This window comes from Diaporthe citri (genome assembly GCF_014595645.1).
Source record: "Diaporthe citri strain NFHF-8-4 chromosome Unknown scaffold_2, whole genome shotgun sequence".
In the NCBI taxonomy this organism is placed as follows: Eukaryota; Fungi; Ascomycota; class Sordariomycetes; order Diaporthales; family Diaporthaceae; genus Diaporthe; species Diaporthe citri.
The window spans coordinates 946,420-958,233 of NW_025064847.1; the positions used below are offsets into that span (position 1 = coordinate 946,420).

Consider the following 11,814-nt stretch of genomic DNA (forward strand, 5'->3'; position numbering starts at 1 on the left):
TTATTTTTATTATTATATCTTTATATAATTATTATTTTTAAATAAGCTAATAAGTAACCCTTTAACTTTATATATAAAGTATGCTTTAAATATTTATATATTATAATAAAGAGTTTTATTATATTATTTAAATATAATTATTTTTTTATTAATTAATTTTAATAGCTTAATTATTATAAATATTTTAAATAAAGCACATAATATTATAATAATATATTATTTTATAATTTTAAAGTAAGTTTATAATTATTAACTTTTTTTATATAATATATTAATTTAGCTTATTTTTTAATTTTAATAATTTTTATTTTTTTTATTATATTATTAATAGCTTATTAATTTAATTTAAGTTTATTAAATATTTATTAATAAGCATACTTTTTATATTTATATTTTTATTTAATTTATATTATTTATTTAATTTATTATATTATTTATATAATTTTATATTTATTAATTTAAATACCTTAAATATAATTTTTATTTAAATAATTATATTATAATTATTACTTAATATTAATTTAAATAACTTAATTTAATTATATTTTTTATTTTATAAAGAAAGCTATAATATATTTATAATATTTAATTTATAAGGTATTTTTAAAGTATATTTAATATTCTTATATATTGAATTTTCTTAAAATACTTTTATTATTTTTTAAATCACTTTTATTTTTTAAATTAATTTTATTTTTTAAATTAATATTAATATTAATAAAAATAAATTCATTATTTTAAAGTAAGCTTTAAAAATAAATAAGGTTAATATAAGCTTATTAAGTTTTATAATATTATTTATTATTTTAATAATTATTTATAAGGTTATTTCTTTTATTATAATTATATTAAACTTAAAATATAAAATTTAAAATATATATTTTAAAGATTTATAATATTTTTTTACTTTTTTAATTAATTATTATATTTTAATTAATATTTATTTATATTTTATTTTTATAAGCTTAGCCTTTTTATAAATCTTATTTAAGTTAAATTAAGTTTTTATATTATAAATAATATAATTAAATAAATTTAAATAAATGTTTATTTAAATGTATTTAAAAACGTTTTAAATAATTTTTATAAAAATATTATATATAAATAATATATTTTAAAAATTCATTTCTTTATTAATAATATATAATATTAATTCTTTATTTAATGAATATATATTATTAAGTTTTTATTTAATAAATATATATTATTTATAATTATAATATAAGTATAATTATAATTATTTTAAAGTATAAATTTAAAGTAATAAGGGTTAATTAAATATATTTAATATTAATAATAAAATTTTTTAATAAATTTTATTATTTTTTAATTTATATTTTTATAGCTTATTTTTATAAGTAATTTATATAAATAATTTATTAATAAATAATTAAAGTATTTATAAAGATATAATAGCTTTATTTTTATTAAATAAAATATAATATTTCTTAAAATATATTTTAAAAAAGATAATAAGTATTTAAGTTTTATTATTAAAGAAATTAAAAATTTATTTTTAATATATATTATTTCCTTAATTATATTACATATTTTAATATTTAATTAATTTATATTTTTAATAAAACATAATTAAATTAAAAGTAATTTTAATAATTATAAAATTAATTAAAGTTACTTTATTTTTTTTAAATATAATTTATATTTTATTATTAATTAAAGTATTAAATTAAATACTTAAATTCTTTTTAAAATACATTAAATTAACTTATTAAATAAAATAATATTATTATAAAACTTTTTTTAAAAAAGTATATTATAATTATTTATTTTTAATTAATTTATTTTAAAGCATAATTAAATTTTTTAATTTAAGTTTAATTAATATAATAGTTTTTATAGCTTTAAGCTTATATATATATATATAATTATATTATAATTATTTATATAAACTATTTTAATAATTTTAAGCTTAAAATTTTTTATATTATTTAAGAAATTAAGTTAATAATTATTTATATAATTTAACTATTTTATTATTATTTTTATTTTATATATATTATATATAAGGAATTTAATTATACAAGTTATATATTTTAATAATTTAATTATTTAAAGACATTCTTTTATATTATTATATTTATAAATATAAATAAAATGCTTTAAGTTAATTTTTCAATATAAATTTCACTATATTTAAAAATATATTTTATTTTTTATAATAAAATTATATTAATTTTTAAAAATATTTTTATTTTATAATTTTTAAAATCATTAATAAACTTTATAAATAAGTTATAATTATAATAACTTATTATAATATATTAATATAAATAAATATATTATAAATAAATTTAATTAATTAATTAAAAGGTTTAAATTATTAATTGCTTTATTAATATTAATTAATTAATTAAATTATAATAAGGTTAAAAATTAAATTTTAATTAGCTTAATAATTTAAATAAACTTTTTTTATAATTTATCTTTAAAGTTTAAAAAGCTTTTAATATATATTTTAATTTTAAGTATATTTTTTAATCCTTATATATATAAAATAAAGAAATAAAAGTAATAAGGGAAATAATTAAGTTAAAAAGAAAAAATAAAAAAATAATTTCTTTTAATATAATAATAAGTTTTTAAGTAATATTAAAGTTAAATTTAAATGAATAAGTTATTTTTTTATTATATATATAATATAATACTTTTTAAAAATAGTAAATTAATTAGCTAAATACTTAATAATTTTATATTACTTTAAAATAATTAATTAATTAATTTATTTTATTAAATATTTAATAATTAAGATTTTAATAAACTATTATTTTAAAGGTATAAATTATTTATTAAGCTTTAAAATCAATGTTTAATATATAATTAATAAAAGGTTATCTTAATATATTAAATTTTTATAATAAATAATTAATATTTCTTTTTTTTATTAATTTATAATTATTTTATAATTATTAATTAATATTAAAAGGATTTACTTTATATAAAGCTTTAAAATAAAGTTTTACGGTAAGTAATTAATAGTAATAATGGTTTATTTCTTTAAAATAAAAAGCGTTTTATAAGGGAACGTTTAAAACGTCCTTATATGGACTAAAAAGACTATATATTAATAATTAGCTAGGTCTTAAAAACCTTATATTAAAAACCTTCCTTATAACTTGTTTATATTAAAAAGCCCTCCTTATAATACCTTTAAAAGCCCTTTATAAGGCACTTTTAATTATTAACGCCCTTACTTATAATTATTATAAAAAGCCCTTACTTATAAGCAATATCCTTAAAAAAGCCCTTATTTATAATTAATACCCTTTAAAGCACTTATATAATATATTTAAGGATTATAACCTTTTAAAAACCCTTTAAATATTTAATAAAATGCAAAGTACTTTAAATATTTTAAAGTATTAATAAATAACATTTCTTTTAAATAATTTATATACTTAATTAATATACTTAATTTAATACTTTAAAATATTAAAAAATAAGTAATTAATGTAATTATTTTATTTATTTAATTAAATTAAAATTATTAAAAGGAGTAATTAAGATTTATTATAAGTTTAATTATATAAATAACTTAATTAAACCTTTAAAACTTTTACTTTTTAATAATAATTAATATTTAATTAATAAGCATAACTTTTCTTTTATATAGCCTCTTCTTTTCTCTTCTTAATACCCTTATTACCTTTTTTCCTCCTTCCCCCTTTTTAATATCCTCCTCCTTAATAATAATCTTTAATATTAAATACTTTTAAGAATTAATATAAGTTAATTTATTAAGTAATAATAGTTTTTAAGCATTAATATTTATAAGTAAATAATTTAAGAGCTAATTATTAATTTAAAAGTATAGCAAAAAAACATTTTCCCTTTTTTCTTTCCCTTTGCCTTATAATTAACTATTATAAAATTTATCTTAATAGCAATAATACTTATTATTAATTGCAAAAAGTTACCTATTAATTATGCCTTTATAAAATGCCTTATCTTACTCTTTTTAATAAAAATAAGATCTTTATCTTCTCTTAATATTTTAATAATAATTATAAAAATAATAAAACTCTTTTTAATAGCTTTAATAATATATTTAAAGAATAAATATAAAAGTGCTTTTAAAAGGTTAATTAAAAGCTTTTTTAAAAGCTTAAATAAATACTTTATTATTATAAGATTTATATAAACAGTAATTATATGCTAATAATAATAATACTTATTACTTTAGCTTAATTACTATATAATAATATTAATTAACTTATTATATTTAAATAGCTTAATAATAAGTTATTAATATTAATATTTTACTTATAATTAAACGCGTATAAGCATCAATAAAAGCTTTTTAAAAAGAAATAACTAAAGCTAATTAAAAATAAAAAGCTAATCATTATAAAAAAGCCTCCTCCTTCTTAACCATAACTTCTTTCTACCTAATGAGTTCCTTCTTAGCAGCCTTTTCATTAACAGCTACCTCCTTAATAAGTTCCTTATTAACAGCCTGCTCCTTAATAGCCTCCTTTTTAACAGCCTCCTCCTTAATAATAACTTCCTTCTTAGTAACTTCCTCCTTAATACGTTTCTCCTTAATAAGGTCATTAAGCATATTAATAAAAATACCCCTTTGTATTATTTAATTAATTATAATATATATATAAACTATTATTATTATTAAAACTTTAATAATATTAGCAATTATTACTATAATCTTAACAATAATAATTATATGTTTAGCTTTAAAAAAAGCTAAACATATAATTAATATTATTATAAGCCTTAATAAATAATACTTAAAAGTTATTAAAAAGATAACAAAATAATTAAAAAGAAATTACTTAAAATAATAATTATTATACCTTTTATAAAAATAATTATAACTTAAAAAAAGGATAATTAGTTAATATTAAGTAATAACCTTAATATTATTTATAATAATTGCTTTAATAAAAACTTTAATAATAATAATAATAATAATAATAATAATAATAATAATAATAATAATAATAATAATAATAATAATTAAGCTAATAATTATAACTTAAACTTTTAATTAATTAAAATATAGTATTTAAATACTTTAAAGTTTTAAAGTATTAATAATTAAATAATTTAATTAAGTAATTTAAGCAATTTAAGTACTTAAAATATTTAAGCATATTTATATTTAAATACTTAAATTTAATTTATTAAAGTAATAATTATAAAGTACTTAACCCCTTATAGCCCCTTAAAAGATAAAATATTTATATTAATTAAGTAATTTAATTAATTAAGCAATAATTTAAAGAAAAGTATAATTTTAAAGTATATATATATATATATAAAATTATTAACATAAAAATAATATATATAAGCATAACATGCTCATATAATAAGTATATATATGTAATGCATAAATTCAAAGGTATATAATTTAAACTAATTTTATTAATAGCAGCTATTAACCTTTATTTATTTACTTATTTATTTATTTATATTATATGTAAAATATATAATATATAAAATATATAATATATAAAATATAAAATATATAAATATATAAAACATATTAAATATAAAATATATAAATTATATAAAATATATAATATATAATATATAAATATATAATTATAACTTTAAAAGGAGGGTTAAAAAAGGGTTAAGAAGTATATTTATATTAATTATTATAATAATGTTAAATTATAAAATAATAAAGGCTTAAATTAATTAAATAAATTATAATATTAATTAATTAATTATTAAGGTCCTTAAGCTTAATTTAATAATAATAATGTCTTTTTATTATATTATTTAATTATTTAATATTTAAGCTTTAAGTTTAATTTAATAGTTTTTATTGCTTAATAATATTATATTACTTAATTAATTAACATTTAAGCTTTAAGTTTAGTTTAATAATCTTTTTTACTTAATAATATTATCTTCCTTAATTAATTAGCTTTTAAGTTTTAAGTTTGATTTAGCATATTATTTGTTTCATTTATAAAGTATTTTAAATAAATAGCAAATTGCTTAGTTAATCAGCTTTTAAGCTTTAAGTTTGGTTTGGCGTGTTAAATTTTCCGTATACAGACTATTCTAGATGAATAGCAAATTGTCGTGCGTCGTCATTCAGCCGGTAATGCCGAGCTCGTTTGCTTTTAGCCGGGTTGAGGATCACATCGTCTGAAGATCTAGGTAAGATTATTTCCAACTTCGAGTTTTACGAAGCACCAGCAGCACCAAAAGCATTTCGTTTCATCCTTGCAGCTACATCAATATGCCTCCATTCCCCATGCTCCCACCCTCTGGAATTACCGTCATCATTGTCGGAGCCGGTTTTGGTGGACTAGCTGCTGCTATTGAATGTGACAGGAAGGGACACTCTGTCATCCTACTTGAGAAGAGCAGCAATATTGAAGATCTCCAAAACGTCGGCGATATTATCAGTTTCGATCCCAATGCTTCTCGTCTACTCAAACGTTGGCCTGGTGTCTGGGAATCCTTATGGCCGATCACTCGGCATGCTGAGGTTTTTGACATGTGCGCATGGACCGGTGAGCTCTTGACGCAGCAGTCTTTCAAATGGGAGAACGAGAATTGGGGACCAAAGTTGAGTGGTCATCGTGGCGAAATGCATGCCGCTGTATACAATCACGCCGTAGACCGCGGTATTGACATTCGTCTGGGCCATAGAGTCACGGACTACTTTGAGGATGACGAGCAGGCAGGCGTCGTGGCCAACGGCGAGCGTCTGACTGCCGACGTAGTATTCGCTGCTGAAGGAGTCCGGTCGCCCGGTCGGAAGATTGTACTGGGCTTCGAGGATTACCTCAAGTCTTCTGGATACGCGGTGTATAGGGCTTGGTATCCCGCGGAGAGGCTGCGGAATAACGACATTACCAAGCATCTAGTTAGTAATGGAGACTGGATGGGTGGCTGGATTGGACCTGATCTGCCCTTCCTGTGCTCGTGTTTAACAGATGGACAGGACTTCAACTGGGCTCACACTCATAAGGACCTGGCAGATATTGGCGAAAGCTGGCAGTTCCCTGGTACAGTCAAGGAAGCCCTGACCAATATGGAAGGGTGGTCTCCTGTCGTGCAGGAGATCATCAAGGCAACCCCCGAAGGACGACTTATCGACCACAAGCTAGTCTACCGTGACACCTTGCCGACCTTCATTTCTCCTAAGGCCAGGATAGCGCTCATTGGTGATGCCGCGCACCCATTCCTGCCGACCTCAATCCAAGGAGCCGGCCAAGCGCTCGAGGATGGAGTGACCCTTGCCATCACGCTCGAGCTAAGCGGCACGGATAAGATCACACAGGCCGTCAAGGCGTACGAGAAGATACGGTATGATCGCGTTCGAGATGCCCAGGCGCAAGGTGTCCGTACACGGGAACGCTGGCATAAGGCGGATTGGGAAGAGGTTCGCAAGGATCCGAAGCGTTTCCATCTTCTGCGAGAGGCATGGCTGCTCGATTTCGATGCCGAGGCGCATGCATATGAAGTATTCGATGATGCGATAAAGGAGTTGGCTTGAACATTTAAACCTGAATTAGCATGTAGAGATGAAGTTACGTGATGAGAGCCGCATATATGTCACAGCCATCATCGCGACTGCGCCAGAGATGGACAGATGAGAGTGTTAGATGGAATAGATGGAGTCAGAATAAGTGCTTCTGACCTGGACTGCCACACAGCACTTTCCGACAATATATCTATTAAATCTTGAGACATCAATTTCATACATGAGTTTAAGCCCTGTTAACTATTTACGCATTACAAATTATGTAAACTTCGTTGCGGCCCACTCTGCGACAGCATATAGTAATGATGTCGAGTGGCCGGCTACCTGAAGTGGAATCACGCTCAGATCGACGACACGCACATTACTTGTTCCGTAGACCATGAAATTGTTGTCCACCACGCCTCCCATATCCTGAGGTAACATGGCACACGAGCCGAGATGATGGGAATTGGGCCCGAAAGCGGAGTTCTTGATCCAGTTGAGCCATAACTCATCGCCCGCATCCTCCGGAACTTCTTCGAAGCTGGGTGCGAGACTTGCCAGATCAATAAGGTCCGACAGCGGCGCGGTGGTCAACACTCTGCGGCTAAACCTCGCCGTCTGCACCGCAGCCAGACCGTCAAAATCCGACTGGAAAAAGTTTGGATTGATGGATGGCGACGTGGTCTCATTTTCACTGACGATGTGCACATTTCCTCGGCTGAGTGGTTGCAGGGGCCAGAAGAAGACACCGGCCAGGTTCCCCAAGCCTGCAGGTACGACCTCCGAGGTTGGTGTATTCGAGTTGTAAAGGAGATCCAACTGGCTTTTGAGCAGACGATGTTGAACGCTGGCGCTGCTCGCCCCTCCATTCTGCGCTGCGATTTGTTCAGCATAAGCTGGGAGCTGTGCTATAGCCGTGTTATATACCGACGTGGTGTTGTCGCCGAAAAGATCTTGCAATGATGTATGTGAGACGAAATTGGGAAATCCCGTCTCAATTCGGCTGGTGAAGTTGGCCGTGACACCAAGCACGGTCTGATCCTGGAAGTTCTCACCTACGGCCGGTAAGTTGATTGTGGTGTTAATATTGTATCTCGATAACACTGATGGGTTTCCGACACCAGAGTACTCCAGGATTGCCGGGCTTCTGATAGCGCCCGCCGAAAGAATGACTTCGCGATCAGCATAGATGGTTGATACCTGGCCGTCCTGGCGGACGACGCTGGCTGCCAAGGCAACTGCTTTCCCGTCCTCATTGTTCTTAGACCAGATGATGCGAGTAGCCGTCGTATTGACCATGACGTGGAGGTTCTCACGATCCTGGATCGGATAATAGTATGCTCTGGCGGCATCCTCTCGTACGTCCAACATACTGTCCTGAGTCACTGGCTGGCATCCAAACCCTCTCAACTCTCCCCCGTCAAAGTCCGCGATTGGGGGAATCCCCAAATTCTTCATTGTATCGTTGAACACAGTATGGATATCACTGGAGGGCATATGCTGGCTGATGCATGTATCCAAAAGACCATCGAAGCCATGGTTTGCCGCAACATATCTCCCCCCTAGGGCTTGAATGCTCGGCGGGGGAATCGTGAAGCGTTCGGACTTCTTTCCATATGCGAACAGCTTGTCCCAGTCGAGATCCAGACCCAAAGAAGGCCAGAGATCTATCTGAGAGCTGGCCGGGCGGATAAATGTCATCCCATTGATCAGACTCGAGCCACCGAGACCTTTACCCGCACTCCATCCGATGGTCTGGTTGGCAGCATAAATCTGCGGCGCGCTCTCGTATTGCCAATCGACATCAGTATTCGTGGCTATGCCCAACACAGTGGTGTTCTTGACAAGGGGATTGTCGTATTGAAAAGTACCGGCCTCAACGACGAGGACGGTATTATTCGGATTCTCGGACAGTCTGTTCGCAATCACCATGCCAGCAGTACCCCCGCCTAGGATTACGTAGTCGAAATGAGCATCGCTGTAGCTGTCCAGCGATTGCCTCGTCGCAAACGATGCAACAGTCAGCGCCGACTCTATGAAGCAAGCGATGTTGGGGAACATCATCTTCCAATTCAGAACGAAGCAAAATCAGAAAGAGGAAGAACAAGGCGGTGGTTTCCACGAAATGAACGCGATGAAGGGATTGGTATCCGGTGTGATGCTGACATGCTGATGCTGACATCCTAATGTTAGATACTTAACCAATAGCGGAGACGGAGGAAGATTAGCCCGCGTGGGCCACGATACCTAGGCACGTTTTACTAGTAATGCACTCAATTAATACTATCAGATCCAACCAATGGTGAATATACCGTGCTTAAATAGTTATATAATGAATTTATTATAGATTTACCGTAAAAGTAATAAATTTATTATAAAATTATAAATTTACTATAAATTTATAAATAACATTAACGTGGTTTAACAATGAATGGCGGATATTAATAAGTAGTAAATTTTCGTAACTTTACTTAACTTTAGCTAATATTAATATTACCTTAAGGCTAATAAATAAATAAAAAGTTAATATTAATTAATGCTAATTATTTTTAATTCCTTATTTTTAATTAATTTAATTAATTTAAAGTAATTAATATAAATATAATATAAGTTTAAAATAAATAACTTTTAATAAAAAAATTATATTTTATATTAAATAATGCTAATTATATTATTAAAAATATAATTTATTATAAATTATTAAAATAAATATATTTATATTATTTAATATTAATTAAGCTAGATTTATTATAATATAATTAAAATTTAATTAATTTAACCCTTTTTATTTTTTTTATAAGTTTTTATATTATGCTTAATCTTATTATAATTATTATATTATTATTTAATTAATTTATTATAAATTACTTTCTTAGCATTATTATTTATTTTATTAGCTAATTACTTTACCTTTTATTTTTTTTAAATAAAAGCTTAAAGTTTCTTAATAATAAGTGCTTTTTTAAGCTATATTTAAATTCTTTTAGCTCTTTAATATTTAATAAGTATTATATTAATATTTTTAAAAATATAAACTTAATCTTTTAAAATAATAAGTTTATATATTATTACTTATATACTTTTTATTATTTAATTAATAACCTTTATAATTAATTTAAAAAAGCTTTCTTAATAAATAAAGATCTTGCCTTTAATAAAGCTTAATTACTTAATAATTTATTAAGCATTAAATAATATTTAAAATTTTTAATATTGAAAAGAAATAAAAAGAATTTATATAAAAGTTTATAAGTATATATTAAGATTAAAAATAATAAAATTTAAGTTTTAAGGCAAGATTTTAACTTTTTTAAATATTACCTTAATATTATTCTTTATAAAAATTTTATTATAAGCTGCTATAAATATAAAAAAGAATTTAAACTTAATAATATAATTAATAAATACTTAAATCAAAAGGTTAATTTAATTATTATATATATACTTTAAAAGTAAGTATAATATAATATTTAATAATTAAAATAAATAAGAAAAATGCAATAATATATTAATAAAGATAATATTATTATCTTTATAATATTAATTAAACTTAGTTAATATATAATTTTTATAATTATTTAATATTAATATTTAATATATATTCTTTATTTATTATTTAATATATTTATTAAAATATTAAATTTATTTTAAATTAATTTTATTATTTATTTATTTATTTAAAGTAAATTTAATAACTTAATTATTTAAGAAATTTAACTTTATAACTTAGCTTATAAAATAATAAATACCTTAAATAATTATAAATAATAAAATATATTAACTTTTTATATTAATATATTTAATAATTATAACTTATTTTTAATTATTAAGTTAAATTAATTTAACTTTTTTATACTTATTAATATATATAATTATTATTAATATAATAATTATATTTATTATAAAGTTAATTTTATTAAAGTTATAAAAATCATTATTTATAATTTTATACTTAATTATTATATTATAAAGTAGCTTAAATTAATTTTTAATAATTTTTAAATTTTTATAAAAAGCCTTTTAATAATTATAAAAATAATTAAATTTAATTTTAAGGGTAAATTATAAATTTATAAAGTATTAAGCTTAATGCTTATTAATAAATTTAATATTATATAATATTAATAAAAAGTTAACTATATTTTTTATATTAAAAAGTTATAAGGAAAATCCTTAAATATTTTGCTTAATAATATATTAAATAAATATTTACTTTTTAATTTAATTAAGTTTATATATATTAATATATAAATTTTTATAAAAGCATTATTAATTTATTTTATAATAAAATATAATTTTAAAAATATAAAAGATCTTAGCAGCTTAAGTTATAAATAAAGGTTTTA

General features: G+C 23.6%; 2 protein-coding genes across 2 annotated transcripts; one reads left to right on the top strand and one right to left on the bottom strand.

The window, feature by feature from the left end:
* Positions 1–6,586: 6,586 nt before the first annotated feature.
* INS49_005905 (uncharacterized protein) lies at positions 6,587–7,498 on the top strand (the record flags this gene model as incomplete). Its single annotated transcript, XM_043166681.1, has 1 exon — positions 6,587–7,498. The coding sequence occupies one exon, from the start codon at positions 6,587–6,589 to the stop codon at positions 7,496–7,498; it is 912 nt and encodes a 303-aa protein (XP_043027825.1).
* Positions 7,499–7,744: 246 nt separating this feature from the next.
* INS49_005906 (uncharacterized protein) lies at positions 7,745–9,532 on the bottom strand (the record flags this gene model as incomplete). The annotated part of the gene is made up of 1 exon (XM_043166682.1): positions 7,745–9,532. The coding sequence occupies one exon, from the start codon at positions 9,530–9,532 to the stop codon at positions 7,745–7,747; it is 1,788 nt and encodes a 595-aa protein (XP_043027826.1).
* Positions 9,533–11,814: the final 2,282 nt, after the last annotated feature.